We start from the raw sequence: 26,513 nt of genomic DNA, 5'->3' as shown, positions 1-26,513 counted from the left end.
GAAGGTGAGAAAAAAAGACCGCTCTGGCATTTAAAGTAAATGATAAAAAGAGGTTTTAGAGACAAGTTTTAGGGTTAAAAGTTGCTTTTTATATCCTTTTTTGTACGGTATCAATCAATGAAGTTGTCTAGATAAACAACACGTATTTTTTGTATGTTCATTTGTGTTTATATCAGGTTTGGAAAGGATTGTGTGTCTCAATATCACAATCTGCTTTATTGCCAAACAGGTTGAGGCTCACATAGAAAGCTTGAGTGTTTAATAGTGCAGAAATAAACACAGTAACAGTACTTAAAGGTTAAATCAAGAACCCAGATGTCCTGTAAGACAAAACAAAACAAAACAGCATGTTTTTCCTTCTTCTGGAGGCAGACAATTCACGCAGGGTGAAGCTGGAGCGTCATCACTGTGCTTACTCAGTCTCCTAGCAACAGGAAACATCTGCCTCCGGGAGGACCAATCAGGACGCACCCAGAGAGGTGTGTGTGTGTGTGTGTGTGTGTGTGTGTGTGTGTGTGTGTGTGTGTGTGTGTGTGTGTGTGTGTGTGTGTGTGTTGTCTATTGTTGCTGTGAACGGGATATTTTAGGAGGCTGGAGAGCCGAACGCGTCTCACCCGGGAGGAGCTCTGGAGCTGGATGTGTGTCTGCAGGGACCGAGGCAGCGTCTGACTTCTGGCCGAGCAGGAGCGTCTCTGAGTCGGTGTGAGGACGGTGGATGTGGCGCCGAGGAGCGGAGGACTTTAGCGGAGAAAGGGAGGCTTTATAACTGGGATTTACTGACCTGCTGCTGGACTGAATTATAGGTAAGAAGCTTTGACGGATGTCTAATGGATTTATTGGTGGTGGTTTTGCATTTAAAACAGCAGCTATACTCTTTCTTTTTTAGGGGCGTTGGGCAAGTTTATCTGTAAAGAAGCGTTCAAACACCTATGCAAAAGTCAAGTAAATGGATACAAGACAACTAAAATGTATAAGAAAATAAGATTTAAACAAAAAATAAAATGCAAAAAGATCATACATGTCTATAATTCTGCATGAAAATATATTTTAAACTATATTTATTCTAAAATTAAAAGGAATAAAAACACATCAAGGCTGTAAAGTAAATCTCAGGACTCCAAATGAGATGGTCTTACATTTGACAGATACACCGAGAGATTGAGAGTGACATGTGTGTTAATAAAAGTATTTTTATAATCCTAATAATGTACTATATAACAATATAATGGATTATCTAAACAATCCACTGTTGCACTGCAGGTCAAAACAGGGCTGGCTATAAATGAAAAGTATCTTAAATGATCATGTTTGGTTATAATTCAGCTGTTTTACACTTTAGAAATGCACATTTTCTACCAATATTTGTTTATTACCTTCTGCTGGAAATATTTGCTCTAAAAGAAAATGCATAGCAAGTGTTGCATGCACACACACACACACACACACACACACACACACACACACACACACACACACACACACACACACACACACACACACACACACACACACACACACACACACACACACACACACACTTCCCACGCAACCCTCTCCTTATGCCCATGTATCCATCGTCATGCATCATTCTCCCACAGATGAAACACTCTGCAGTTGGATGTTAAAAGTGAGTGAGTCACTGCAGCAGCTTCAGGGGGAAGCTGGCGTGAATGTTTCACAACGATAAAGCGTCCCACTCTGTGTTTATCATTGATTTATGGCATTTTAAATAACACACACACACACACACACACACACACACACACACACACACACACACACACACACACACACACACACACACACACACACACACACACACATCGCCCTCTTATCTCTCCTCCTCCTCTTTCTTGACTCTTATTGTGCTTCCAAGGACAGCAGATTAAATAATAAAGGGTGAAATCAGAATATTATACAGCAGTGCGTACAGTTTTTGAATGTTTGTATGTGGTAATCCTTAAAATAAATTGCAGATATATTGACATACATTTCATATATATAACGTCTCATACAAAAATGTACGAAAATATTTTCTAAATATTATTTTATTCCCTTTTCATAATTTTAAGGGTGTTTTTTTTATTTCCACCTTTATGTTATTTCTTACTTTTATCCAATTTTATCTTTGCTGTTATATTATTCATTTTAATGTATTTATTTCCCTTCCATTTTGTTATGTTTTATTAGATGTTTCTTTACAAAAACAGCTGCTGTAATGTAAACTCTGATACAAGCTTTACTCCAAAACATGTCAACATTATTATCAGACTATTTATCAGAACATTTGAATTGTATTTCAAGTGTCTTACTTAAAAACTCAAAGTAACTTCACCCTGGTTTCATCCGATGGCACCATGATAGACTGTGAGCACGCAGTTTAAGCAATGCTTTATTGCACACGTGGCAATATCAGATACAAAGCAAGTTCTCAGGAAGTCAGCACCTGGTTCAAAATGTTATCAAGGGATTAAATGAGCATTATCTGATGTTGGTAGTAGATTTTATTATTGGTTCACATGATGGATTAAAAAAAGGAGGACTTATGTTCATATCCAGGTTGCAAAAATGTAGTTTTAGATCAAAAAAGTCAAATAACAGAAAAGAAAACATCAAATTCTTAGCAGCCCCGAAACACTGTTTAGTTCCTGCTTTCATATTCAAATGTTTTGTTTCCATCTTCCTCCTCCTCCTCCTCCTCCTCCTCCTCCTCCTCTCCTCCTCCTCCTCCTTCTCCTTCCTACCTGTCTCTTCCCTGCAGGAGTCTAAGGGCGATGTGGAGGTATAGATCAGTAAAGACGCATTGAGTCAGAGAGCTGAGCACCGGCTGTGGAACGTCAGCAGCAGGTAATCAGAGCTACCATCTTCACCTCGTTTACCCCCAGTGACACTTTCTGTCATAAAGGTGAAATTTAATTTGGAGAAATGAATGGAAACAGGTGATTTGATGACCCTTTAAAGCATGCAACTGTAATTTTTGGTCTGTGCAACAAGATGCTTTTGACATATTATCACCTTAATGTTAAAATAGGGAACACGTTAGCAAACAGTACCATATTAACACATCCAACGCAAATAAATCATCATCTTTAATCCTTTTCGCTCAGGTTTGGGCTCCACCCACTCCACTAAATGCTCCTCTATGGTGTTAGCCCGATGTTACTGTACAACTAGGCTGTATAAACCAAAGTAAAAAGGTTTGAATAAAGCTGTATAACTGTGAAATGTGGCTTTGAAAAGGCTTTTGTAAGCTTTATATTTGTTCAACAGCGGGTTCAGCACATTTTCTAACTGTGTTGTTGAGTATAAATCAGTTTTTCTTAATAATTAAAACATGTTTCCTTCCTCTAATCTGTGTTTCGTTGCCTCCAGCAGCCCCTTCCCTGTGAGAGAGACCTAACCATTCAACAACGTCGAAAGTTGCCTACTTCAAGAGGAAATATGCGGAGGAGGAGGATTTACACGGAGGCCTACATGGATATTTTCAAAAAGTATGAACCTCTTCTGTTCCTCTTATTGATCAGAATTTCTTTTCACTATTCATGTCTTTCTAAAGCAGATGATGTAATGTGTTTTTCTCTGAGGCTGAGCATCCTTGACCCATCTCAAGTGTTTGTGTTCTCTGCATTGTTTACTTTCTTTAGGTATTTTTATATTTCTCCTCACCTTTCTGTTTGTAATTACTACCCATAACCTTCTCTCTTTGTGCTCGTTTTACATAACATCCGTCTTCATTTCAGTTCATCCTTGAGAAAGTCAATAATAACGATACTCCATTTTCTGCTTCTATGCAGACAAATCCGTTATGATCATGACAGAATTCACTTCAAACTGAAATTCAGATAGTTGACGTCATCCTAATAATTTCTCATGTGATAATCATTAACAACAACAATCACTGGAAATCGCTCCAACACATTGTACGTGATAGTCTAAGGGGCGGGACATCTCTAAGCGGTTTACCAGTCATCACAGAGCCGGCCAGCTAACCAATCAGAGCAGACTGGGCTCTGGTTTCAGACAGAGGGTGCAAAGAGGTGCTGCCAGCACAGGCAGTATGAGAACAATAAAGAGCTTTTTGAACATTAAAGCATGGAGACATGTCCCAGTAGAGACACTACATACAAATATAAACCTGAAAGTTAGAATCATATGTCCAACTCCACATGGGATCCATCAAATCAAGAACAGCTGAATAAACTGTAATTAGAATTGTTACCCTTTGAGTTTAAGATAGTTTTAAGAACTGCGTGGTGGTCTTCTGCTAAATGCATTAGAATACATGCTAAAGGCATCTGTGTTTGTCTCCTGCAGCACCTGATACTGCAGGAGGACCGGGGCTGCATCCTGAAGCTGTCCCTGGAGAAGCTGAGGTTCCTGGAGGACCCCGAGGCCTACCTGAGGCGCTCGGTCCTCATCAACAACCTGCTGAGGAAGATCCACCATGAGGAGGAGGAAGTCGAGGCTGAAGAGGAGGAAGAAGAAGAAGAAGAAGAAGAAGAAGAGGAAGAAGAGGAGGATGATGTAGAAGAAGAAGAGGAAGAAGAAGAAGATGAGGAGGAGGTCATAGGAGAGAGGGGGCAGAGGAGGCTGTTGTACCCGGACAGGAAGAGGGTAAAGGTGCTTGTGATGGACTGCTGCTCTCCGGCGTTTGGTCTGGAGGAGCTGCAGCGGTACCGGCTGGTGCCATGTTATCCATCAGCCGGGTGCCTGTACAGCCTGGGAACCTGCCCAGGCATCGCTCCCAACCACCAGGTACTTCTGTACAACCTGGACGACAACGGATGACTGTCCAGACCTCACTTTCAGGCTCTTATTAAGGAAATGCAACATCAGTTCATGCTAAGAACATCCAGACATAAAACTGTTTGTTTAAAATCACCTAAAGGAAAGCTGCTGTTGTTTTTCCACTCAAAACCTTTGAAGGACACGGTGCGTAGGGTCTGTTTTGTTCATTTCCAGGAATGTCACCTGCTCTTGTCTCCTTGCTGAGAGGCAGCAGTGGATCAGGATCAACAGGGTCTCTGATGTTGATGTCAATCTCTGTCGCAGCGTCACTGCCATTTTACTTAACGTGCACATTCTGAGGGACTTGAGACGGGCTGTTAATGTTGTGTGATGGATTTTTATTGTTATTGTTGCTCATGTGAACCGTGAGCGAATTCAGGGATTTACAGACTGCAGGCCACTATTTTTTGATGCACTTTGGCTTGCGGGGAGCATACGTGCTGAGTGCTTATGTTAACTTTTTATGCTACCGTGTGATTTATGAAATATTGTATGTTACATTCCCTGGACTGTGTGAATCGTCATGCTATCTCAAGATATTCTCTGAGGTCTGTTTACTGCCTGTGGGAAGACTGTTGCATCACTCTGCTGCCCTCTGCTGGTGCAGTAATTCCCCTTAAAGCCCTCTCAAGCGGCTGATAGTGTTCCTGTCTCACAGTGAAAGTGAACGAAAAGTAATTACGGTTCTTTAAACTCCCAATTTAGCATTACAAGCAGTATATGAACATTTAATGACGTTTAACGGAGGCTTGTGTATAAAAATGATGAGTAAAATACAGATAGAATAGCCTATCGAGTCGTATATTCTAGTATTCTTAATCTAGTATAAAGATATTTCTTTAGGAGAACTTATAATTGCCACCAAATTCTGTACTACACCATTATAATGTGTAAACAACATGTTTTAAAGGTTTATGAAGTGCTTATAGTGTTAAATAGATGGGGGTTTATATTCAGTTTTTCAGAATAAAAAGGGAACAAGTCCTTTCCCTTCTTTTGGCTGAGAATTGAAAGGAGTTGTGTGGTTTAAAAACTGTTAGTCCTGGTTGTAACAGCAGCTGATGTTGTCACAGAATAATGAGTTTGTCTCAATCGTCAGAAGATACTCTCTTTTTATTTATTTATTGTGGCACAAATTGCTTTGTAAACCAGACTACTCTCTTGTACGACAAAGAGGATTATTGATTCATCCTTCTTTAGTGTCTCTGTCTGTGTTTTGAGTTTTCAGTCCAGGAGTCTCACTAAAAAATGTACATCATGATAACAATCAATGGCCTTCTATGGAAAAACAACAACAACAACAACAACAACAACAACAACACACTGCAGGCAACTATTTAAGAGAAGCATGATATTTTAAAACAAGAATTTATATTTTGATGAAAATGCATATTCCATATTTAAGATAAACTATTTTGAAAAAAGGGCCAGTAAACTTTTTTTCAGGTGATTGATTCTCAAATAAAGTATGTAAGCTGAGAATGTCTTTCTGGTTGTAATGTGTCTTTGTGTAGCAGAACGAGTACACAATTCATGCATTCACACAGTGTGTCAACCTATCTACAGCTCATAGTAATGGTGTTATTATTTAATGTTGCATTGTTAACGTTTGGTCATTTGTATTCATTTCAAAGCTAAAGTGTAGATTGTGCTTCAAATTAATAGGCTGCACAGAAAGCGCGGTCAAGTTACGTTGTGAGGTTTCGAGCACGTACTTTTTTCGTGAGCGCCAAAACTAATGCTGCGTTCAGGTGCTCCTCCCAAACTCAAACTTTAGAGACTCAAATCCAAAATGCCAACAGGAGTATCCAGATTAAAAAAAACTATTCACGTCATAATGTGAATGAATGGATAATTCCTAACAGTCAGATATTTTTTACATTATTTTAACGTTATTATCATTCACTCAAGTGATGCAGATGAAGTGATCTGCAATTCACTTTTTATATATATTTTTTAATTTGAATACAGTTGTAATTCAGGGCTAAAAAAAAACGTTTCTGTTAATGTTCAATTAATTGTTAGACTTTTAAATTAAATGTTACTACATTGAGGTCTTAATGTATAGCGGTTGAGTATAAGAAGTGGGTCTTATACTTGTATACTTATTATTTGATGAGATATTTCCTAATTAGGACTTCTCTAATTGAAGAGTATTTATGGGTTTATTATACATTGTTAAGCGAAAAAGGTTCCAAGTATGAAGGTAAAAAGACCCCAAAGCAGAAAAACATATTAAATATCAGGCTGCTTACTTATTAAATATAAAAATAAATTTAAAAAGTGCAAAATAAGTTAGAATAGAGGGATTGAATATAACATGTATATACAAACAAAACATAAGAAGTATTTGTACTTTACTTAATTCATTGAATTTAAAGTTTAAAATAAAAACCTCTAAAATTCCCAAATTTTGTTTTAAATATGACATTTCCGACAGTACATGAAGGCACCAGTAAAACGCGCGCTCCCGTCGAACTGTCAGTTTCAGGCTGCAGGTCATGAAACCACTCAGTTAGCGGGTCATTGAACGCATCCGAACGCTGTCGAACGAGGACCGACCTGTTCGCTGTGTTCGTTATCGTATCAACGAGTCAATTAATGACTTTTTCTTTCATTTAAACTACTACTTGTTACTTGTTGTGGTTTAAAAACGGTCCGGGGTTCTCTTTTCTATGATGCACGGGTAAGCTAGCTAACGTTAGCCGCGGAGCTAACGTCAATCGTCCAGTGTCTGTGCGGGGAAAAAGTAGCGGAGTTCGCGTTCCTTTTTTCAGGCTTGCTGGAGGCGAATAAATGGGAGTAAACATGGAGAAAAATAATCGTTTGGTAGAGCTGTATTATTATCTACAAGACCCCCACCTTGTTGCCCAATTTCAGCGCTTTTGTGGGGTACACGGGACGTTTTCGGGGACCGTCTCCAGCAAAGAAGCAGACCGGACTCAGTCGCACAACAACGGGGCTTGCCACCGTCACATCACCGGGGAAAATGAGAGTGAAAACATGGCTGGAATTGGAGGAGCTGGGGAAGGAGAAACAGAAGACTGGCTGTTCGGAAGAGGGTGAAAAACAGAGGGGAGGAAAGTGAAGATCCTGCCCGGAATGGAGCACCTGTGTCCGCAGCAACCTCCGGGGAAGAAACGGTGGTTGTGGGAAATAACGGCCGTAGTCTCCATGGAGCCGATGGTCATCGCGCTGCACGTTCGGACTTTTCAGGGGCAACCGCGGGGGGAGAAACGGTTGCTGTGGGCAATAACGGTCGTACTCTCCAAGGGGCCGAAACCGTAAGTCACAGCGCTGCACAGCATGTCTCTTCAGCGTCAAACGAAGAGAGGGAAACGGGGAAAGAAAGTGACGACCACCCACCCAGCAGCACGGTAAAACCCCTCCGTAAAAACTCTCTAACGGGCGATGCAGGGCAAGAGTTCCTCATCGGGAACCGGTTGCTGTACTACATGTTCACCTTCGGAACCGAGCTGGGCAACGAGCAGTTCTACATCACCTTCTTCCCCTTCGTGATGTGGAACATGGACGCCTTTGTGAGCAGGAGGCTGATCATGGTGTGGGTCTGGGTCATGTACCTGGGTCAGTGCACTAAGGATGTGATCGGCTGGGCCCGGCCCGCCTCGCCACCTGTGGTCAAGGTGGAGATGTTTTACAACTCTGAGTACAGCATGCCGTCCACACACGCCATGTCGGGCACTGCCATTCCCTTCTCCCTGTTCTTCTTGACCTACGGCCGGTGGGAGGTACAGTAAATCAATATTTGATGTGTAAAGTGTTATATAATATGTCAAATGTGAAGGGCATCTGCAGCAGAGAAAGGGAAGTTTCTAGTAGCTGATTCTTCCCAAGAAGGAATCTTGCGAAAGTTCCTCATGTGCTGTTTATCTATTCGTCTTTGTTTGCAAATCCAGAAACACTAGCAACATAAATACTGTCATCATCTCTACACACAGTCACACTCAGTCTGCAAGTGTAGTTCAATTACAGAGCAGCAGAACAGGCTAGTACCTGAATAACACTTGGGGAAAAACACAATATTGTCCCATTGGCACTGTTCTAGAAATACACAACAGACAAACAGTGTTTTAGAAATATCCCTCTAATCATATAGTTTGTCACAGATTAAAGAGTTGGATCAAGACAAAAGAGGATATAATGAAAGGTAGAAACACACTTGGCACATTTACTTCAGAAGCCTCTCTAACTACAGTCTCCAAAAGTAAATACACTTCACCTCTCGAACTGTGTTTTTCCAGTGACTGAACATTGACATGTATACAGGATGCACTGGTAACCAACTGTAAGAATGAAAAAGGCAGCCTGTTACTCTTGAAGTCATTTAAATACTGCGGTTTGTTATTCCACATTTCCAGCATCTATGGCGGTGATATGGAAATGAAGAAACCCTAAATCATCCCTCAGAGGGGAAAATGTACATTCTGCATTTGACCCATCCCAGTGTTAGGAGCAGTGGGCTGCCAACGGTGCCTTGCTCAGGGACACCTCGGTAGCTTTTGGTTTTTGGGGACTTGAACCGGTGACCTTTCCGGGTCCCAAGCCAAGTCCCTACGGGCTCGCCACCACCGTCCTATAACAATGAATGAAGCACAATCCTTCTCCACTAGCCCCTCACAGCACAGCACAATATATTATTGACTTTATAATAAGCCTGCAGATAATGACCCCTGAGGAATGCGACAGTACAGTTTGAATCAACCCCTACATGGCCTCACATTAGGTGTAGCACAGTGTACATTGTGTTTGTGATAAATCTTATATGATTTTAGTTTCATTGTTGTCCAAATACCCCACATTGAAAGATAGAAATTGCCTTTCCTCACTGCCTTGCTTAAGGACACAGTGACACTGGTCATCTGGGCTCAAACCTGTGTTCTCCTCGTAAACATGTCCCCCCAATAGGCCCCCCCTGCTATGCTACAACAACACAACTTAACATCTGCCAAGTGGCAACTCTTGATACAGGATCACTGAGAGCCTGCCCTCTGAGTCAGCGCCATTAAGAATTAATGTGTGGTCGGCCGAGTGGATTCGGTGACAGGAGGTAACGGCCATGGCGGCTGTTGAGCTGCATGAGCACATTTGTTGACTCTTTACAGCTCGTAGTACAGCGACATCAAGCTCAGTGTTGGTACAACGAGACGAACAGACAACCTGTGACGCGAACATGCCCTTTACACAGCGGGAAAGAGTGCTTTTGGATGGAAAACATCTAGAGGCTGGTTTACCCAAACGTTTGAACTATTCTAATTATAAAGCCAATTAATCAAGCTAAATTCTAGGCAAACAATGCAAAGATCATTGGTCCCAGCTTCTCTAATGTAAATACCACATCCAATCACAAATAGACACAAAGGTAAAAACAACGACAAGAACGCTGGACGAAAAACCGTGAACTACTTTGTGTAATGTTGCTGGTGCTTTATGTTAATGTATTAGGTGTACAGAATACATTGTGCTTGGGTTAGTATTTAATTAGCAAACTGATTATCTTTGGATTTTTGAAGGTTTTGTCATGCGAACAAGCAATTTGGATAATGTTTCACTACTTTCTGACACTCTGCAGGCCAAAAAGATTATCTGGCCATTCGTTGATGCTAATTTGAGTATGTTGTGGTGACATTTAGCACGTTAACCGCTCAAAAAGTGATGATTGTTCTACAGTGTGGCTACAAATGAAAACAAACGTTCACCCCTTCCTCAACTTTGGCCAGGTTCATAAAGATGTATAAAGCTTCCCAAAGCATTGGAACAACACGCAGTCAGGATTGAATTGTTTTAACAGGCCCTTCTCTGTTGTTCTTTTCTTAATCCCCTCCTATTTACTCAGGAGGAACAACACTCCATTGTGTGTGCAGTCTGTAAAACCAACAGAAAGTCTGTGTAGTCCACCTCCATTGTCTCACCGTGCATCCACACTGTGAGGACACGATAAACAAACTGCAGGAAGCCTGTTTGACTTTCGTAGAACTGAAATACGAGGACAACTGAGCCCCAGTGTGGCTGCTTATCACGCTCCTCATACTTTATGGCCGATTTCTGGAACAATAAGTTGATTTATGGTTAAGGAAGGAAATGATTGAGTCATTTTTTGAACAAAAAACACCCAACATTTGCTAGTTTCAGCCACTAAAACGTGTTCTTTTTATCATAGTAACTACAAAATGTTTGAGTTTGTTGGACAAATTAAATAATTGAATTAGTCATCTTGTGCTCTAGGAAATTGTAATATGCACCTGTTCCCATTTTATGTCATTTTATAGACAAAACAATTGATTAGAATTAGTATTTTTGTCACAACAGTATGCAAAAAAGTACATCTAAACACACGATCATATTTCCTTGCTGAATTAAGTACAATTCCCATAATGCCTTGTAATTTTCCCCCAAATCGCATGACTTTGAACAGTCATTATTCTGGTGTACGAGGGGACAAGCCCAGAGTTGTGAGCAAACTGTGTGGGCTGTCTGTATTGTGTAGATTGAATCACAAAGGCGAGAGTAAGGGTGAGATTGATTTACGACCCTCTGCATTCCCATCTGTCTTCCAGAGCAGGAGATAAGACAGTCAAACTCTGACCTCTGCGTGTGGGGATTCAAGATAAGACTGAAATAGTGTCTGTGTCTCTCCTTTCTGCTAACACTTCTTTCTGTGCTCGTCAGTCACAGTGTATCACCGTGTGGCTTTTCACAAGTTTAACTTTACCCTCTCACTAAATACAAAAACTCACTTCCCTCAAAAAACACTAACAAACTCAACCTCACGTCTGGGTTTCCTCAGGATTTGTTTCCATTTTTTAAAAGTTGTTCCCTTCATGTGAAAACGCAAATACTGATAACATTTTGGTTTGTAGTCCAGGTCATAGTTTTTAACAAAAATATAAGCCTACGGGACAAATTCCAGCTGTACTTACATTTACAGGAACTAAACATTAGGATTCCAGTGGTCTATCTTACTCGACAAATGCAATTTAAGCTATAAAGCAAACGCACCGTGAAGAACATTGACATTTCTTACCATAATCTAACTTCCGTTGTTGTCCCATTTTGGTCGTTGTTGGCGTTGTTTTCCAACTCTCTTACTGTGATTCATCTTGTCTTTAGTGTGGTTTGATTACTTTGCTGGAGAACCTGTGAAAACGTTGGTGTTTGGCAGTGCAGACCAGCGGACAGACATGACTTATCTTGTTCCTGGATCATACCCAGAGAGCTGTTTTTAAATATAGGTATTCTTGGTCGGATTCATCAATGCTGGCTTCCTATTTCTCAAGAAATCTCCATAAGTTCTAGCGTGGTTCCCATGGAAAGAAATAGCCCAGTCATTTGGACATCGTTAGACAATGCCACTTGGTCAACATTAAGTAGAAGACATTTTTGTACTGCTGTTACTCACATACTCTCAACCTCTGCCTTGATTTTGCAAATTTGAACTCCATGCCCTCACACAGAGTTTGGTACGAACATGTCAGGAGAAGGATGGACAATGGAGGCTGAACGTGGTGTTTCCCTAGTTTTATGTGCCAAGTCATTTAATAGATTGTCTTTGCAAACTTTTTTTGGGGGATCTATATTACACAATTACTAAATGGAACCCAGAGTAAATGATTGCAGATTGCTGGGTTTGTCCTCAACTCCCCTCCTGCTTGCCATAATGGCTTGGTAAGCTGCTGTACCGCCGCCTCAGCTGACTTGTCTCAGTAAAGCAGGAATGTTTGGATTTGGATTTGGTCCTCCTCCCCATCCCACCACCCTCCTCCAGCTCAGACAGTAACAAGGGCCAGATGTCCCTCTCTATGGAATAAACGAGTAAGGGTGAAATTAAAGGCGGGATGAGGGACGGAACAGAAAAGAGCAGTTCAAGGAGGAGACAGTAGAGATTAGACAAGATGAGACTAGAGGGCAGGAGATGGAGGAAGCATGGGGGAGAGAAGAGGGGATTAAGACAGACAAGTGAGGGAGGAAGAAAGAAAAACTAGACTGAAGGGCAGGGAGATGGAGGTAAGAGGAGAGGATAAGATGTGAAGCTGAGGAAAAGAGGATGGAGAGCAGATTAGATCGGGAGAAATATGTAAAGGAGATATGAGAGAGTTACTGGATTGAAAAAATCAGAGCAGAAGGATAAGGTGGGTTTAGTGTGATATAAATCCTCATTATGTCCTCCAGGAGAGCCAGAGCAGTTCACATTATGGTAAACAGGCTTTGTGTTAGACTTCCTCTCACGGGCGGGAACACTAGGCGGGAACATTACAGCTTTTTCCTGAGAGCAACAACTATCACAGTATAGCGTTTCCTAACTCCAAACATGAGTCGTACATTGTGTTGTCCTTCAGAGAGTGCAGGGGGGTATCAACCTCAAGTCTCTCCCGTTGCATTCAAAAGGGTTTTTATGGGGCTGCAAACAGAAAGGTTGGATATGTTGTACTTGACTGTCTGGAAGAGGCATTCCAGTACATTATACTGCTAATATTTCAGTACATTTACAAGAAAAGGGGACCTTTGCTTATAACGTAGTAGGGGTTTCAAGATTTCAATTCTTAATCGAGAAATCACAGACCAATGAAGAAACCAAACATTTCCGAGATGTTTTTTTCTAGACAATGGAACTTCAAATGTGTGTTGTTGAAGTTTTTAGTAACGGAAATAAACACATCTTATCAGTGCTTAAACTAATTAGGTTTGGGTCTTTTGCTGTGGTAATTCCGACATGAAAAAGAGACAAATACTCCCAACTTTAGGTTTGTGCGTAACCCCAAGGTCGACAAATGGACATCTTGGCAGTGTTGAAAATCAAACACAGCACACCCTGGGAGCTGTGTATGTGTGTGTGTGTGAGTGTGTGTGAGTGAGAGCGGAGGGCAAACCCTGCAGTGAGGCTTACTGTCAATAAGCAGTGTGCAGCAAACCAAAAGCCACACAAAAAACAACAACCATGTCTATAAAACTTTGCACGAGGCGACTACTGCACCGCTACGGTTATAGACAGGAGGCCATAGCGACCCGGAGACACAACATCTTCACACAGGGTTTCCTTGGTTCCTCTTCCCTTCTCTTACCTCACACTCCATGGTAATTTTCCCCAAACACAGCGATGGTCTGAGCATGTCAGCTGGCTGCATCCACCATAGCTTTACAGCTGATTCACACACTTAGTGACGGCTGTTTCTCAGCCCAAACCCCCCTGTGACATGACCTCATTTTGGAAAGAGGCCTCGGTTTATAATGAACACTTTGAATGGAAGCCTGGTGTTTGGAGAGACACCTGAAGGAGAGTCTCGCAGGACTGCTCTTACTGTGACTAGACGATAACACATTTGACCTGCAGACTCTTGATCTGAACGGTTGAAATGTTGCTGCTAAATTCTTTTTGTATAAGAGAAAAAACTCTGGTTACTCCAAAGTTATTTGCCACAGAGTGAGATCTTAAACGTTTCATCTTTATCTGATATTCTACATAAATGTGGGTTTATGTGGTTTGTAGTTTTTAGTACAGCATTCAATACTGAGTTAATGCTTCCTTAAAAAATGCATTATTACATTTCACAAATACTTTCCTTTTTAAATGTGTTTGTGGCACATATAATGAAGTCTTAAATCGTATCCGTATGTGCAGCTACTAGCTGTTCCTTTATCCGTTTTTAATAAGCATCAAGCTCCATTAATCTCGTGTCTCATTTCCCCTGAAGGCTGGAGGTGTGGGAGTCCCAGTGTTGGGTTGGGATTTGTATTGTCATCCTGTTCTGTGAGGGAATCTGAGCAACAACAGAGAGGACAAAAGGCTTTTAAAGAGTTTGCAAACCTCAGCAGCTTTCATCTGTCGTCCCTTTCTCTCTCAACTGTCACTAATTTTTCTGTCTGGCTGCGTTCACACTGCAGACCTGCATGCTGGCGCTCATACCCAACTTTATTTTAGACGCGTAACCATAAATTAATAAACCAATTGTTCTATGGATAGATCACTTTTGTTATCAGGCAACTATTTGTATTTATTTGATTCATATTTGTAACATTTTTCCAGCCAACTCATTTTCATGCTGTTGGTTATAACCTGCCTCAGCAGTTCGATCTCAGAGGTGTGTTGTTATTGTGTTAAAGAGTGTCTCCTCTCACCTCCACAGTACCCGTTCCCGCTGGGCTTCATCCTGGCTCTCTGCTGGTGTCTGCTGGTCTGTGTCAGCCGAATCTACATGGGAATGCACTCGGTCTTGGTACGTACACACACACACACACACACAGATGGTGTCGGCCGTGCCACCTGCAGTGCCAGATTGTCGTCATTCTGTCCGTCTGAACACGATAGCTGACATGTGGGAAACAGTATCCGAGCGGGCAGCAGGCTCTGATGTCAGCAACACAATCACCTGTGTAACCGTAGAGGTACAACACGCACAACAAGCACGCACCATAACAACACAAGTCTGGAATAACTGGAGTTTTCCAGGCTAGTTAAACAACAAGGATAGAGATCTTTCATCGCCACTCTCACCCAGACCAGGGCCATCTTCAAACTTAACCTTTGTTTTTGGCTAAGCCTCGCCTGTATAGTTTTGTGACTGCGTCTTAGCTTTAACTGTGACATAATATATTCACAGACAGGAATTTTAGCACCTGGCAAAACCTCAGAACTGTTTGTCAGGGTTAACAACCACGGGGTAGTAATTCTATATGGCGTGCCATACAATAGCTGATAGTGTTTTCACACTCTGTTCCTGTCTTTGAACACAGTGCGACAGAATTAAAGTCCTCTTTTGGGATGTGGATCAGTCTGAGTGTCAATTTCTCAACCCGACGCCACACTATTAGCCAGCTGAGGAAGACTGTCCGCTGAGGAAGACTGTCAGAATAAGTTTAGTGATTATTATTGCTATTTGCTCACAAGTTATTAACCTACTTGGCAATAAAGCTTATTCTGATTATGAACAATAACCCTTAGAGAGCATTTTGGCTGAGTAGATGAGTAATTAGGTAAATAGCACTAAACCAAGCGATTCCAAAATAATGTGGGGGTGGGTTTGGGCATTTTGTTCGTCGTTATATTCAATGCAAACATCTGGTGAAGGTGGAGAGAAAAGTTAGGTTTCTGAAGAACTTTGTACTCTTGTAAAGAATGAATCATAAACACGTCTGCTGTAAAGATATACACCACACACACACACACACACACACACACACACACACACACACACACACACACACACACACACACACACACACACACACAGCAAACCTTTAACTTGCAGTTTTGTTACAGCTTGTACGGTGTTAAACGGAGAAACGCTGTTCCTCTTCACCTGATGAATGAGAAAAATGTTTACATCGTCAACATCGAAGAGAAGTAACAAGAAGTAAAACACATTTTCACATTTTCCAGTAGAGTGGGAGTATAAAATGTCCTTTAAAACGTCAGTCCTGTTTTTTGTGTGTGTTGCAACTAGCGGGCAGGGTGTGAAACAGGAAGTGGTTCCACCCATTGAGCTGCAGACAGAATCTGAACGAACGTGCTCAACATGCTCGGGCCCGTATGTGGAGCTCTGCTCGGTGCAGATGTAGCCTAAGTGTTTAAGACGGTAAACGGTAGCATCTCTCAGTTATTACTGGAGAAACATTCACGCTTGCAAAAACTCGCTCCAACGTCATTAACCTGCTGCTCTCACATTATGAACACAGGTAGAATCATGGAAACCATAATGTTCCACTGAATGGGTTTCAATGGGTGTGTGTTCTCTTTGTCTTTCAAGTCTGAGACACTTAATGGGTTGCCAAGAGGTCCCCAATAACAAAACGCAATAAATAAACATTGCTGCAGAACATTTGAGAGTGTGCTCGCTTCAGTCCATAGAGCAGAGCCTATTTTAAAAATGGCTTTGTTCTCTACTTACAAGTCGGCTCTGGAGAGATTTGAACCTCTGGACAGCATCTGCAAAACACAACCACAGCTTAAAATCATGGAAAATGTTTAAATGAAAGTAGAAATGGCTTTGCTGAAACTAGTATAAAGACACACCATCTTGGGATATAAAATAACAAATAAGTCAAAATGGTTTTAAAGCGTGGGAAAGATTGGCAACGCTTTATTTGAGTCGAAATAAGTAAGTATATTTGTGAAATGTGTGGCATTGGTTAGAGCTAGGCTTTGTATTTTAGAAACAATCTAATATATTTGAGGAAATACTCTTGCACCACGACTGCAATCAAGTGCTCTGATATATGGAATTATTATTATTAACAATGTCTGGTGGATGTGGCACGATTGTAAAAGCTCTGTCCATTCAGTTCATTTTTTTAGACTTTTTAAACTACTGCTGGATATTTCCGTTGGGTCATTTAAAGAAGTCAGTGTTATCTTGGTTATACAGATATTATAAATTATTATTAAGCACCAAATGTGGATAAATAGTCTTTTCGGTGTAAAATAATTATCTGGGAAAAGTTGTCTCTCCTGCAATGGCTGTCTGTTGCTTTGGTAACGTTCTCCGTGGTCTCGGCCATGTCAGAGGGATTGATGGCTGGCGGTGTGGGAACAGCAGATCGTACAGTACGCCCGCTGGCCGTCCTCCCAGACAAACTGTAGAAGGTAATTCCACATCAGAGGATTTATTAAGAGCTTTTTGTGGGTGCCCGGGTGGTGTCGCGGCTGAGACCTCCACCTCAGGAACCACAAACACATCTGCCGGCTCTCACTGCTTCACACACTGTAACATCAGCAGCAAACATACTCCTGTTGTCCTCTGGGATAAACAAGACCTAGAACATTTATTAAAGATGATTCATTAATTCAGCAGTATTTCGATTTAAAGTGGGAAAATGATGATGAGGACACAAGCCTGAGTCATCCTGCAGAGTTAGGCACGCCTCATTCACCCTGGGGTTTAGCCACAGACAAGTTCATCCCAGCACAACTGTCTGTGACATCAGATATCAGAGAGCCCCAGGGAGTTCATTAATGGGATGTTCGGCTTGACAGTGAGCGGGCATCGAAGTCCTCGCCATCTTAATAAATTGCATTTTGGAGTAATATTCCTTTTGTATGTCAGGTGTTTGCAAAAGTCCTGCAGTAAATGTGTTCCATGTTGATAGAGAAACAGGAAAACACCCAATCTGGATTCAAAGTCATCTGTTTTTATACTATTTTTCACAGAGGAAGTTCATGTAACCTAACCGTAAATGTTGATTGAAACCTTTGAAGTAGGTTTGGTCGCTTCATTTCACTTCCTAATTAGCTACTACTGTTTTCACCTCTGCTGTTACGTCTCCAATCAATAAATACAACCCACTGCAGGGCATTGTTGTTCTGTTGACTAACAGCAGGGAACCATTTAACCATCTGCTTCCTTTCTAAAAGTACATTTACTATTTCTTCCGGTTACAGTTTGTACTCCACATGTCCCCGGTTTCTTACTCTCCCTCCCTTTCCTTCTCCTCCTGTTCCCGCATGAAACCAAAATCATGAATCAGAAAACAGTCTGGATAAAATCATCCGTCTGTAATCCACAAACTCCTGCTGCTCTCCCTCATGTTCATGTCTCCTTCATGCCCGATCCCGTACGACGTGAATAATGTCTGTAACCATAAATGCCTTTGTGATTCAGCCCAGACTTGCTGACTTTCCACCAGTGATGCTGATTAATGTAATTCCTCCCTTAATGTCTAATCTCCATTTAAGCAAGCTCTACGAAACCACATTTTCTGAAATATTCAAACCATAGCTGCTATTTATTATCCGAGAATGACAGTGAGGAAAACATATCTGTATATCAGACACATTTGGATCGTCTGACAATATATCACTATAATGGTGTCATGGATATATGGAGTTGCGTTGCAGGCTACATCACTAGCCAAATGTTCTTAGTCTACATTTCATTTTACATTTTTGTAAAAAGACTCCCTTAAAAGCATGCTAAATGAGCTGATGGTAGTTCCTGTTTCAACATAGAGACAACCATCTTTCCATTTCTTTGATACTACAGACATTAAAACATGATGATTCACAGGCAGGGTCAGGCAGTGTTTCCTGGAAAGTCTATGCTGATTTTGGGATGTTTATTTGCAGTCTGTGTTAGAGGGTTAAAATTCTACCGGGAAGGAGGTGTAACATTTGTTGTAGACAAAGCAGCCAGGGGTTAAGCTCGTAAGTCACCAGACAGCAGCTTTATGTTTTCTTTAACCTCCACATGAACTGGATTAGTTTCAACAATGAGCTCAGAAACACAACATTCGGGTCCAGACCCTCGAACTGAAGTAACATGAGAAGGTTTTAAATCTGCAGGTCACCCTGCACAGAGCACATTCCCAGCTGATAACACAGTCTGTCCCGGAGGCTCATGGGAACTGTTTTATTTCAGGGAGTGGAGTTCCATATGGCGAGCCATTAGCGGTCGCTCTGCCGGGCCTGCAGGGCTCTTAATGTGTTCTGGAATCACACCCAATGAAACTACTTCCTACTGCTTTGTTCTGCAGGAAGACAAAATAGCGGTCCCGCTACTGATGATGTCTGACTACTGATCACTCGCATGTTTGGGGTTTACACTTCTTTTAAAGGCTTCATTTTAAACCCTTAGTTCTTCTGTGTTTGTGTGGTGTAAACTGTTTGCCTCATTCCCGTTATAATCGGGTTGTTTTTTGGATATGTTTCAGATGGAAAGCGTTAATTGGTTTGTGCATTTATTCCGCCAAAACATCCAAAGATGTAAGCTAGCTAGCAGCGTATGCACCTGCTGTTTGGGTTCAGTTGAGCCTCTTTCTGATCGAAAACTCCCATTGGTTCACGTTATTTTTCTCTTGACTCGCTCCTTTTTCCTCTCGGCTCTGTACATTTAATGGAGCACATTAATGAGGCCCTGAGGTATGGTAGCCTAGCAGCTTTTGCGATCTGTCTCGCGTTGGGATAGAGGACAGAAAGGGTAGAGGAGGTTTAATGGTCGACAGATTATTAAGCCCTCTCAGGCAAGTAGTTCTTGAAGGTCTGGAGCTGTATAAAACATAGAGCTGAAAGTCAATTAATGAGTTACTTGATGTTGATCATACTTAAATAATTCCAGGATTTATCAGCCAACAACATTAGCAGTTACAGCTTCACAAGATTGATGTTTTTCCTTTTGCTTCAATCACAAGCAGAAATTATGTTTGGGTTTAGGGCTTTTTTCAATGTATTCTGACATGATAAAGGCCAAATACTTAATCTAGAAAACAATGGTCAATAAATCCACTACATGGCAGAGAAGCCTGTTTTCATTCACTTGCTATCCAAAACAGGTGCACCAATCAAACTTGTACAATCGTTCTGGATGTCGGATCTATTAGGTCATCATAGGGTCCAGGTGAACAGCAAACAGGAGTCTAATACAGGGTTATTTCTTGCTCTATTTCCACCCATGCTGACATAACACGCCCATGCATTTCCATTCATTATGTAAAGCACTTAAGATAAAAGCATCTATCAAATACCGTGAACCATGTGGACATTTTTACTCCAGTCGGCTCGTATCCTTTCAGAGCTGCTGGTCTTGTCAGTGGAGGAGAAAATAAGAGACGGCTGAAACTCTCACTCACTATCATAAAGAAATGGAGAGCAGGCTGATAAAGGTCTGCAGCGGCAGCAGTGGGGTGATAAATCACATCAGAGCTTCAGATGGGGGGGGGCAGTAAAATGTGTCCTTGTACAGTCAGTGTGCCGGGACGTGAGTTGAGCTCTGAGGCGCTCGCCGTGCAGCGCTGGTTAATGACTGACTGAGAGCACGGCTGATGTGTAACACAGCGTGTGTTTAAGCAGCCAAATAGATATTTAAACTGTAACAGGACCTTGGAGTCCGTCCAGCGCTGCCGTTTAACTGCGCTAACATGCCAGGCAGCAGAGGAAATGTTCCAGCGTTTGGCCAGAGGATTCAGGCTGGTGTTCATTTACAGTAACAGTCCTCCTGGGAAAGTAGACCCTTCTGTAAGCAAAGTGACACTGTGCACACCAGAGTCAGCCTGCTGAGCCACTTTTAAATCTCTCTCCACCCGCCACTTTGCACACAATGAACCTTTAGAGAGTATTTGCATGGGCAGGTTAGTTTATATACTCTTCAAAACTTAAGAAGTATTCCATTTTCTACAATATCAACAAGAGTTTTTATCTGCAATTTCTAATCTGTTTATATTAGTCCTGAATTATTAACAACATTTTTTCAGAATCCTCACTTACAGTCAACGTTGGAGCAGGAAGCCGGCTGTCAGTTATTGCTTGGGTCAATAAAAAACGACCATAATGAACTGTGTTTGAGTCCGCAGTTCAAGGGCACGTTGAGCTCGCTGTTTTCCTGCCTCCTCTTTTCAACTTCCTTTATCCATCAACAGAAAATGTAGTATAGTCATCTTATATATTGTTTTGCTTTTATGTTTGATATGTTATTTGCACAAAATTGTTCAGGACTTCTTAGTTCAGCACCTATATCCTGGCCCTGTGATTCAGTGGATAGTGCCGTCAGATATGTACTTATCCTTCTGTTTCTGTGTGTTTTTCCTCCAGGACGTCATAGTGGGCGTCCTCTACAGCATCCTGATCCTGCTCCTCTTCCTGCCGCTGCTGGACCTGATCGACGGGTTCAACCTGTCGCACCGCTACGCCCCGCTCATCATCGTCTGCTTCCACCTGGGCCTGGGCCTCTTCTCCTTCACCCTGGACACTTGGAGCACCTCGAGGGGCGACACCGCTCAGATCCTGGGCACGGGCGCCGGGGTGGCCCTGGCCTCGCACGTCAACTACCACCTTGGTCTGCTGCCCGACCCGACCCCGGAGCAGCTCCCCTACACCATGCCCGCCCTCAGCGCCGGCCTGGTGGGCCTGTCCCTGCTGCGGTTGGTCCTGGGCGTGCTGGTGCTGGTGGCCACCCGGGCGCTGATGAAGGCCATCACCATCCCGCTGGTGTGCCGGGTGTTCGGGGTGCCAAGCACGGACGTGAGGAAGGCCCGGCAGCACATGGAGGTGGAGCTGCCGTACCGCTACATCGTGTACGGGACGGTGGGCTTCAACGTGCTCTTCCTGGTCCCGCTGCTCTTCAGCTACGTCCAGCTCTCCTGATTTGGATGTGCAGTCAGTTGCTGGCTGGGAGAAACAGTGAAGTTATATTCACCTAAAGCCGTTCCCAGTTCAGATCTCCCAGCCAGAACCCCTTTCTACGTTTTCTGGGTTAGGACTGAGGTGGATTAAAGCCTGCAAACTGATCTGGGTGCTGACATGTTTTCAGTTTTCCTAACGTTGGCTCAGGAAGCATGAGCCGGGACATCTGCTCATTTTTAACAGTTCTCTGACCACTTATCTCTCTGATCTGTTCTTTTAGATTTATTTCAAATCAACCGGGTCAGAGCCAAAAAACCACTCCTCTTCCTCCAGCAGATGAATTCAGATGAAAGAGTGGCCTCTGACCACTGATGGCTACTGATAACTGACCTGTGTCTTTCTATTTACAATTTGTTTGAATGCATTTGTTATTGAGAGTTCAGACACACAAGTACGTTTTTGGAAGACTGAAATGTTTCCTTCCTTTAAATGCAACATGTCGGCGCCTTCGGGTGTACTTTAACGACTTCACAGTGACATATACAAACGCTGTCAGTCTTTTGTTGTTTGAAAATGATTTAGAAACTTGATTTAAGCCTCTTCAACAAGTACCTGAAACAGGTAATGGTACAATGCTGCGATTTCATCGTTTTATCTATAAAAAGAAAGAAGAAATTAGGAAGAATTGAAATGTTAAAAGTGACCAAAAGAGCAAAACTCAAAATAAAAAATCCTAAAAAACTGATATGCAACAAATCCTCATATTTAGAGGATCTGCAAACAGTGAATATTTTCAGTTCTTGGGTAAAAACATTACAATTGATTGAGTTTTCAAATGTTTTTGGTTGATTTACCTGATTCAGTTTTTAAACTCTGTGTGGTTCTTCGTCAGAAAGCTTCTGAATAATTCTTCTAAATCGTTCCCAACTTTTTTACGTCTCAAAGCAATAAGACTTTATACTTCCATATTCCTGTATCAGAGTGTACCCCCCCCCCCCCCCACACACACACACACACACCTGTGGAATGGACACCTGTGTTTTAAATGTGTTGATCTGTCAGACTAAAGCAGATTAACGTGTGTCAGAAATCAGAATCGGATCATTTTTGAGGTGTTTGATTGCATGTGTATAGTTTTTCTAATGGGCTCTCTCCACTCTCTGTTCCTCTCACTGTTTCTGTCTCCATGGCAGTTCTGAGATTGATATTTTGTTCCTTGCTGGAGAAAAGCAATGACCGGGCACATACTGTATGATCCAGAAGAAACAGAAGGAAGTGACACTCGGTTTGGGAAATGGACAGAGAAGTTTTAAATAGTTTTTATATGGGATGACGGGAACTGGACTTTTTGTTCTTTGCCCTAACAATGTAAACTGATGGCTTCCTGTGCGGGGAGAGTCTGGAGGCAGGAGGAGAGATAACGCTGATCTCAGGAGGGAAGACGCGTGCATCGCTGACAGGCAGGTCAGGAGGTGAAGAGAGGCGAACAGCTCAGGCAAAAATAAATGTTCTGCACAATACAGATTTATGGCTTTCTCACGGGAGCTGAAGCATTCAGGTTTTAGAAGAGAAAGGGAAAAGTCATCATTTTAGGAGGAAACTGGCAAGAATTGAAATCTAGGTTTTTATAGCCTTACAGTGCTAGAGATTGTTTACTATTTACTACTAAGGAACAAATAATAAATGCAGACATTTCTTAATTTGTACTTCACTTCCTGTAGTCCAGCATGTCCGATCTTCTTGTTTCCTCAAAGGTTTGTGTCCTTGATCGCAGCATTGACCGAAAAATAGAATTTCTTAATGAATTCCTCAGACAGAAAGCTGGAAAACATTTGATTGTGTTTCTGTTTCGTCGTTGTGTTATCTCAATATTAAGCTTTATAGATTGTATACGTCAACATTGATTTTTAACACGATACAGAACCAGCTCAGTTAGTGTTTCTGTGCCTGCAGCTCTGAACAGGATGGAAGATGCATGACAGATTCTCACGCACGATAAAACATGCATATAAACAGTTTGATAGGAAAAAACGTTCTGTCAGAAGTTTTTTAAACTACCTTTTTTTCCTCATCGTCCACAAAGACTCTCCTCCTGCCGACCTCCCACACAACAGCTGAGTCACAGTAAAGAGAGACCACTAAAACTGTCCTTAACCTCTCAGTGGAAATCCACTCCGCTATGGACACATCTGGACTGTTCCCCCTGTGCCTATTTTATATTTAAATAAGCAGATTATTATTATTATTATTATTATTATTACGTGGAAGGAAAGACCCAGTTAAACCCTGTAGCTGCAGACCACTGTGCATCTCTACAGCAGAACATCACTCAGAAACACCAGGGATGTTTCCACACACTTCACGGTGCAGAATCTCCCTCTCCTGGAGGCGAGACAGACTGCTGCACAGATTCACACATTCCTCCTCCTGTTTCTCCACTGTGGGTGAAGTGCCTTGCTCGAGGGCACTGTTAGGGGCTAACGGAGTGCTGGGGACGGGCAGAGAGAGTGTTCTTGGCAGTGAGGGCAGCGGGCTGTGTTGTTGTTTGTACGGTACTGTCCTTATATAAATGCACTGTTCCCAGAATGCACTGTGTTCCCCCCCTGAGCCGGGCAGGCGGGGGGAGCTGGTCCTTAATGTTGATTTTAGTGCAGAGTTTGTTATCTTATCAGAAAACAGTCGACGCTTTGTGAGGATTTAAAGCCGGGTTCAGGACTTTAACTGCAGTCAGATATTACTGTTCGTGGCTAAAGTATTTCAGTCCTTGGTGTAAATATATTAAGCTATTTAAGGCACTTTTTTATTTACCACCAAGATTACTTTTACTAATGCAGGACACTCTAAAGGACTGATTACTTGTTCAGCTATTTATTTTGCGTATAGAAAGTGGTTTTATATCCTGAAAAGCAGACAACATAACAGACCAGCTTCCCTTTTTTGCCTGGCTTGGATTGGTCGATTCACTTCCTGTGGCCTTGCCTCGTGCACTAACATATTTCTGCTTGTTGGTGTGTTTTTGTTTTTGTCTGAATGTGGTTTCCTCTCTGAACCAGATAAACAGGAAGTTATTCCCTGTTGATGTTTTTTTGTTTTTGATTCACACAACACACAAACCCTTAAATCTGAGGTTGGGCGACATTTGTTCTAACTGTCTCACGCCTCTTCTCTGGCAATAGATTTTAAACCTGTTGCTATTCATTAGTTAATACACATCCAGGTTGAATATCAGAGCGCCTGTGTGCCTGTGGAAGAACATGGAAAACAGACGTGACCATTTTGAGGTCAGCTGCAATAATCAGACAGAGCTTTAATAATTTGAGCACATGTCGGTGTTTACATCCCGGCAGCAGCTGGAGGTTTCCTCTGCAGATGGAGAAGCTATCGAGGAAATAAGATAGATACATCAGATTACAAACAAACTTCCTGACTGGGATATAAATAACATGAGGCCCCCACAAACCTCCCCCCCACACACCCACATCCAGGTCCATCAGTGTGTGTTGACCCAGAGAGGGTTGTATGGATGGAAGATGGATGACAGGAGCCTTAAATCACCTATTTTAGTTTGTGTTTCCAAAGTTTAGGTTTCCTTTTTGTCAAGAAATCTGGTTCTGCTCCCTTTTGAAATACAGTAAATTGCAGGACTTTGGGAAACACCTCCTATTTTGTAGAATACCAGAAAATTGTACAGTTCTATCCATACTGGCATCACCACGTTTTCTTCAATCGTATTTGTTTGTTTTTTTCGTCATTTGGTGGCATCTCAAATTGTATTTGTTATTAAACCACTTGAGTTATTTGTTGTGACCCACAATTGATTCAATCCAAGGAATACAAGACCTGACGTGTGTTGGCATCTGATAAACTCAAGAAAACTGATCACAGCACCTGAAAACCATTTGGTTATATTTCCTAAATGAGTAGGGAAATATTGAGTGTTTACAGTCCTCAGAAACCCCAGATTTTAGACCTTTTTATTACACATTTATATTGAACCCCTACATTTCTGTAGCATCCTTTATGCCCCAATTTCTGCTCGGCTCTGCTCTAAACAACATGGACGTGTGTGTGTGTGTCTTCTTTCTTCCTTAAGGCTGGATTTCAGAGAGTCTTTCATACAGAAAACATTTCTCACCTTGACCAAATATTCAGAGGGGTTGATCTGTGTATAGCTGCAGCTGCTCCCCGCTTCCCTGTAGTGCCTTTATTGTTCAAAAAATGTCGTGTTAAAACTCTGTAATGATTTCTCATCCTATCGTTGCCTTTTGCACTTTGTCGCCGCGTTAATGTGGAAGAGATGACTGAAGCATTTTCCCACACTGTCGCTTTTTTATCACTGCCTTTATGATTTCAGTGAGTCACTGTCATTCAAGCTTTTGTGTCAATGTTGAATAAATTCAAGAATATTGATTTTAAACTTTTGCTCGTTGTGTTTGAATTTACTGACACTGAGTCACTGAGTTTAAAACCAATAAATCAGTTGGTTTTGTTTCCAAATATTTGTTATTTTTTACTATTCATATTATTAAGAATATAGACTGCCCGGCCAAAAAAAGGGTCACACTCTAATATTCGTTGGACCGCCTTTAGCTTTCATTACGGCACGCATTCGCTGTGGCATCGTTTCCACGAGTTTCTGCAACGTCTCAACATTTATTTTATT

The 26,513-nt window shown here is 41.9% G+C and overlaps 1 protein-coding gene and 1 long non-coding RNA gene across 3 annotated transcripts; both read left to right on the top strand.

Moving 5' to 3' along the window:
• The first annotated feature begins 458 nt into the window (after positions 1 to 458).
• On the top strand, positions 459 to 5,745 carry LOC134881725 (uncharacterized). 2 transcript variants are annotated; one of them, XR_010168076.1, is made up of 4 exons: positions 459 to 803; positions 2,762 to 2,847; positions 3,373 to 3,491; positions 4,315 to 5,745. It is a non-coding gene; the product is annotated as an uncharacterized LOC134881725 (long non-coding RNA). The 2 variants fall into 2 exon arrangements; XR_010168075.1 differs by having other exon boundaries at positions 464 to 803; positions 3,376 to 3,491.
• A 1,546-nt stretch (positions 5,746 to 7,291) lies between these two features.
• On the top strand, positions 7,292 to 26,267 carry LOC134881697 (sphingosine-1-phosphate phosphatase 1-like). The gene is given in 4 exon segments (XM_063909214.1): positions 7,292 to 7,822; positions 7,825 to 8,537; positions 14,928 to 15,017; positions 21,320 to 26,267. Coding segments are annotated over 4 exon segments (1,593 nt in total). The 5' UTR covers positions 7,292 to 7,584; the 3' UTR covers positions 21,872 to 26,267.
• Positions 26,268 to 26,513: the final 246 nt, after the last annotated feature.

This window comes from Eleginops maclovinus, chromosome 19 (genome assembly GCF_036324505.1).
Source record: "Eleginops maclovinus isolate JMC-PN-2008 ecotype Puerto Natales chromosome 19, JC_Emac_rtc_rv5, whole genome shotgun sequence".
Lineage (NCBI taxonomy): Eukaryota > Metazoa > Chordata > Actinopteri > Perciformes > Eleginopidae > Eleginops > Eleginops maclovinus.
Note: the sequence above shows the minus strand (reverse complement) of the source record. Positions and strands in the feature narration are given on the sequence as shown.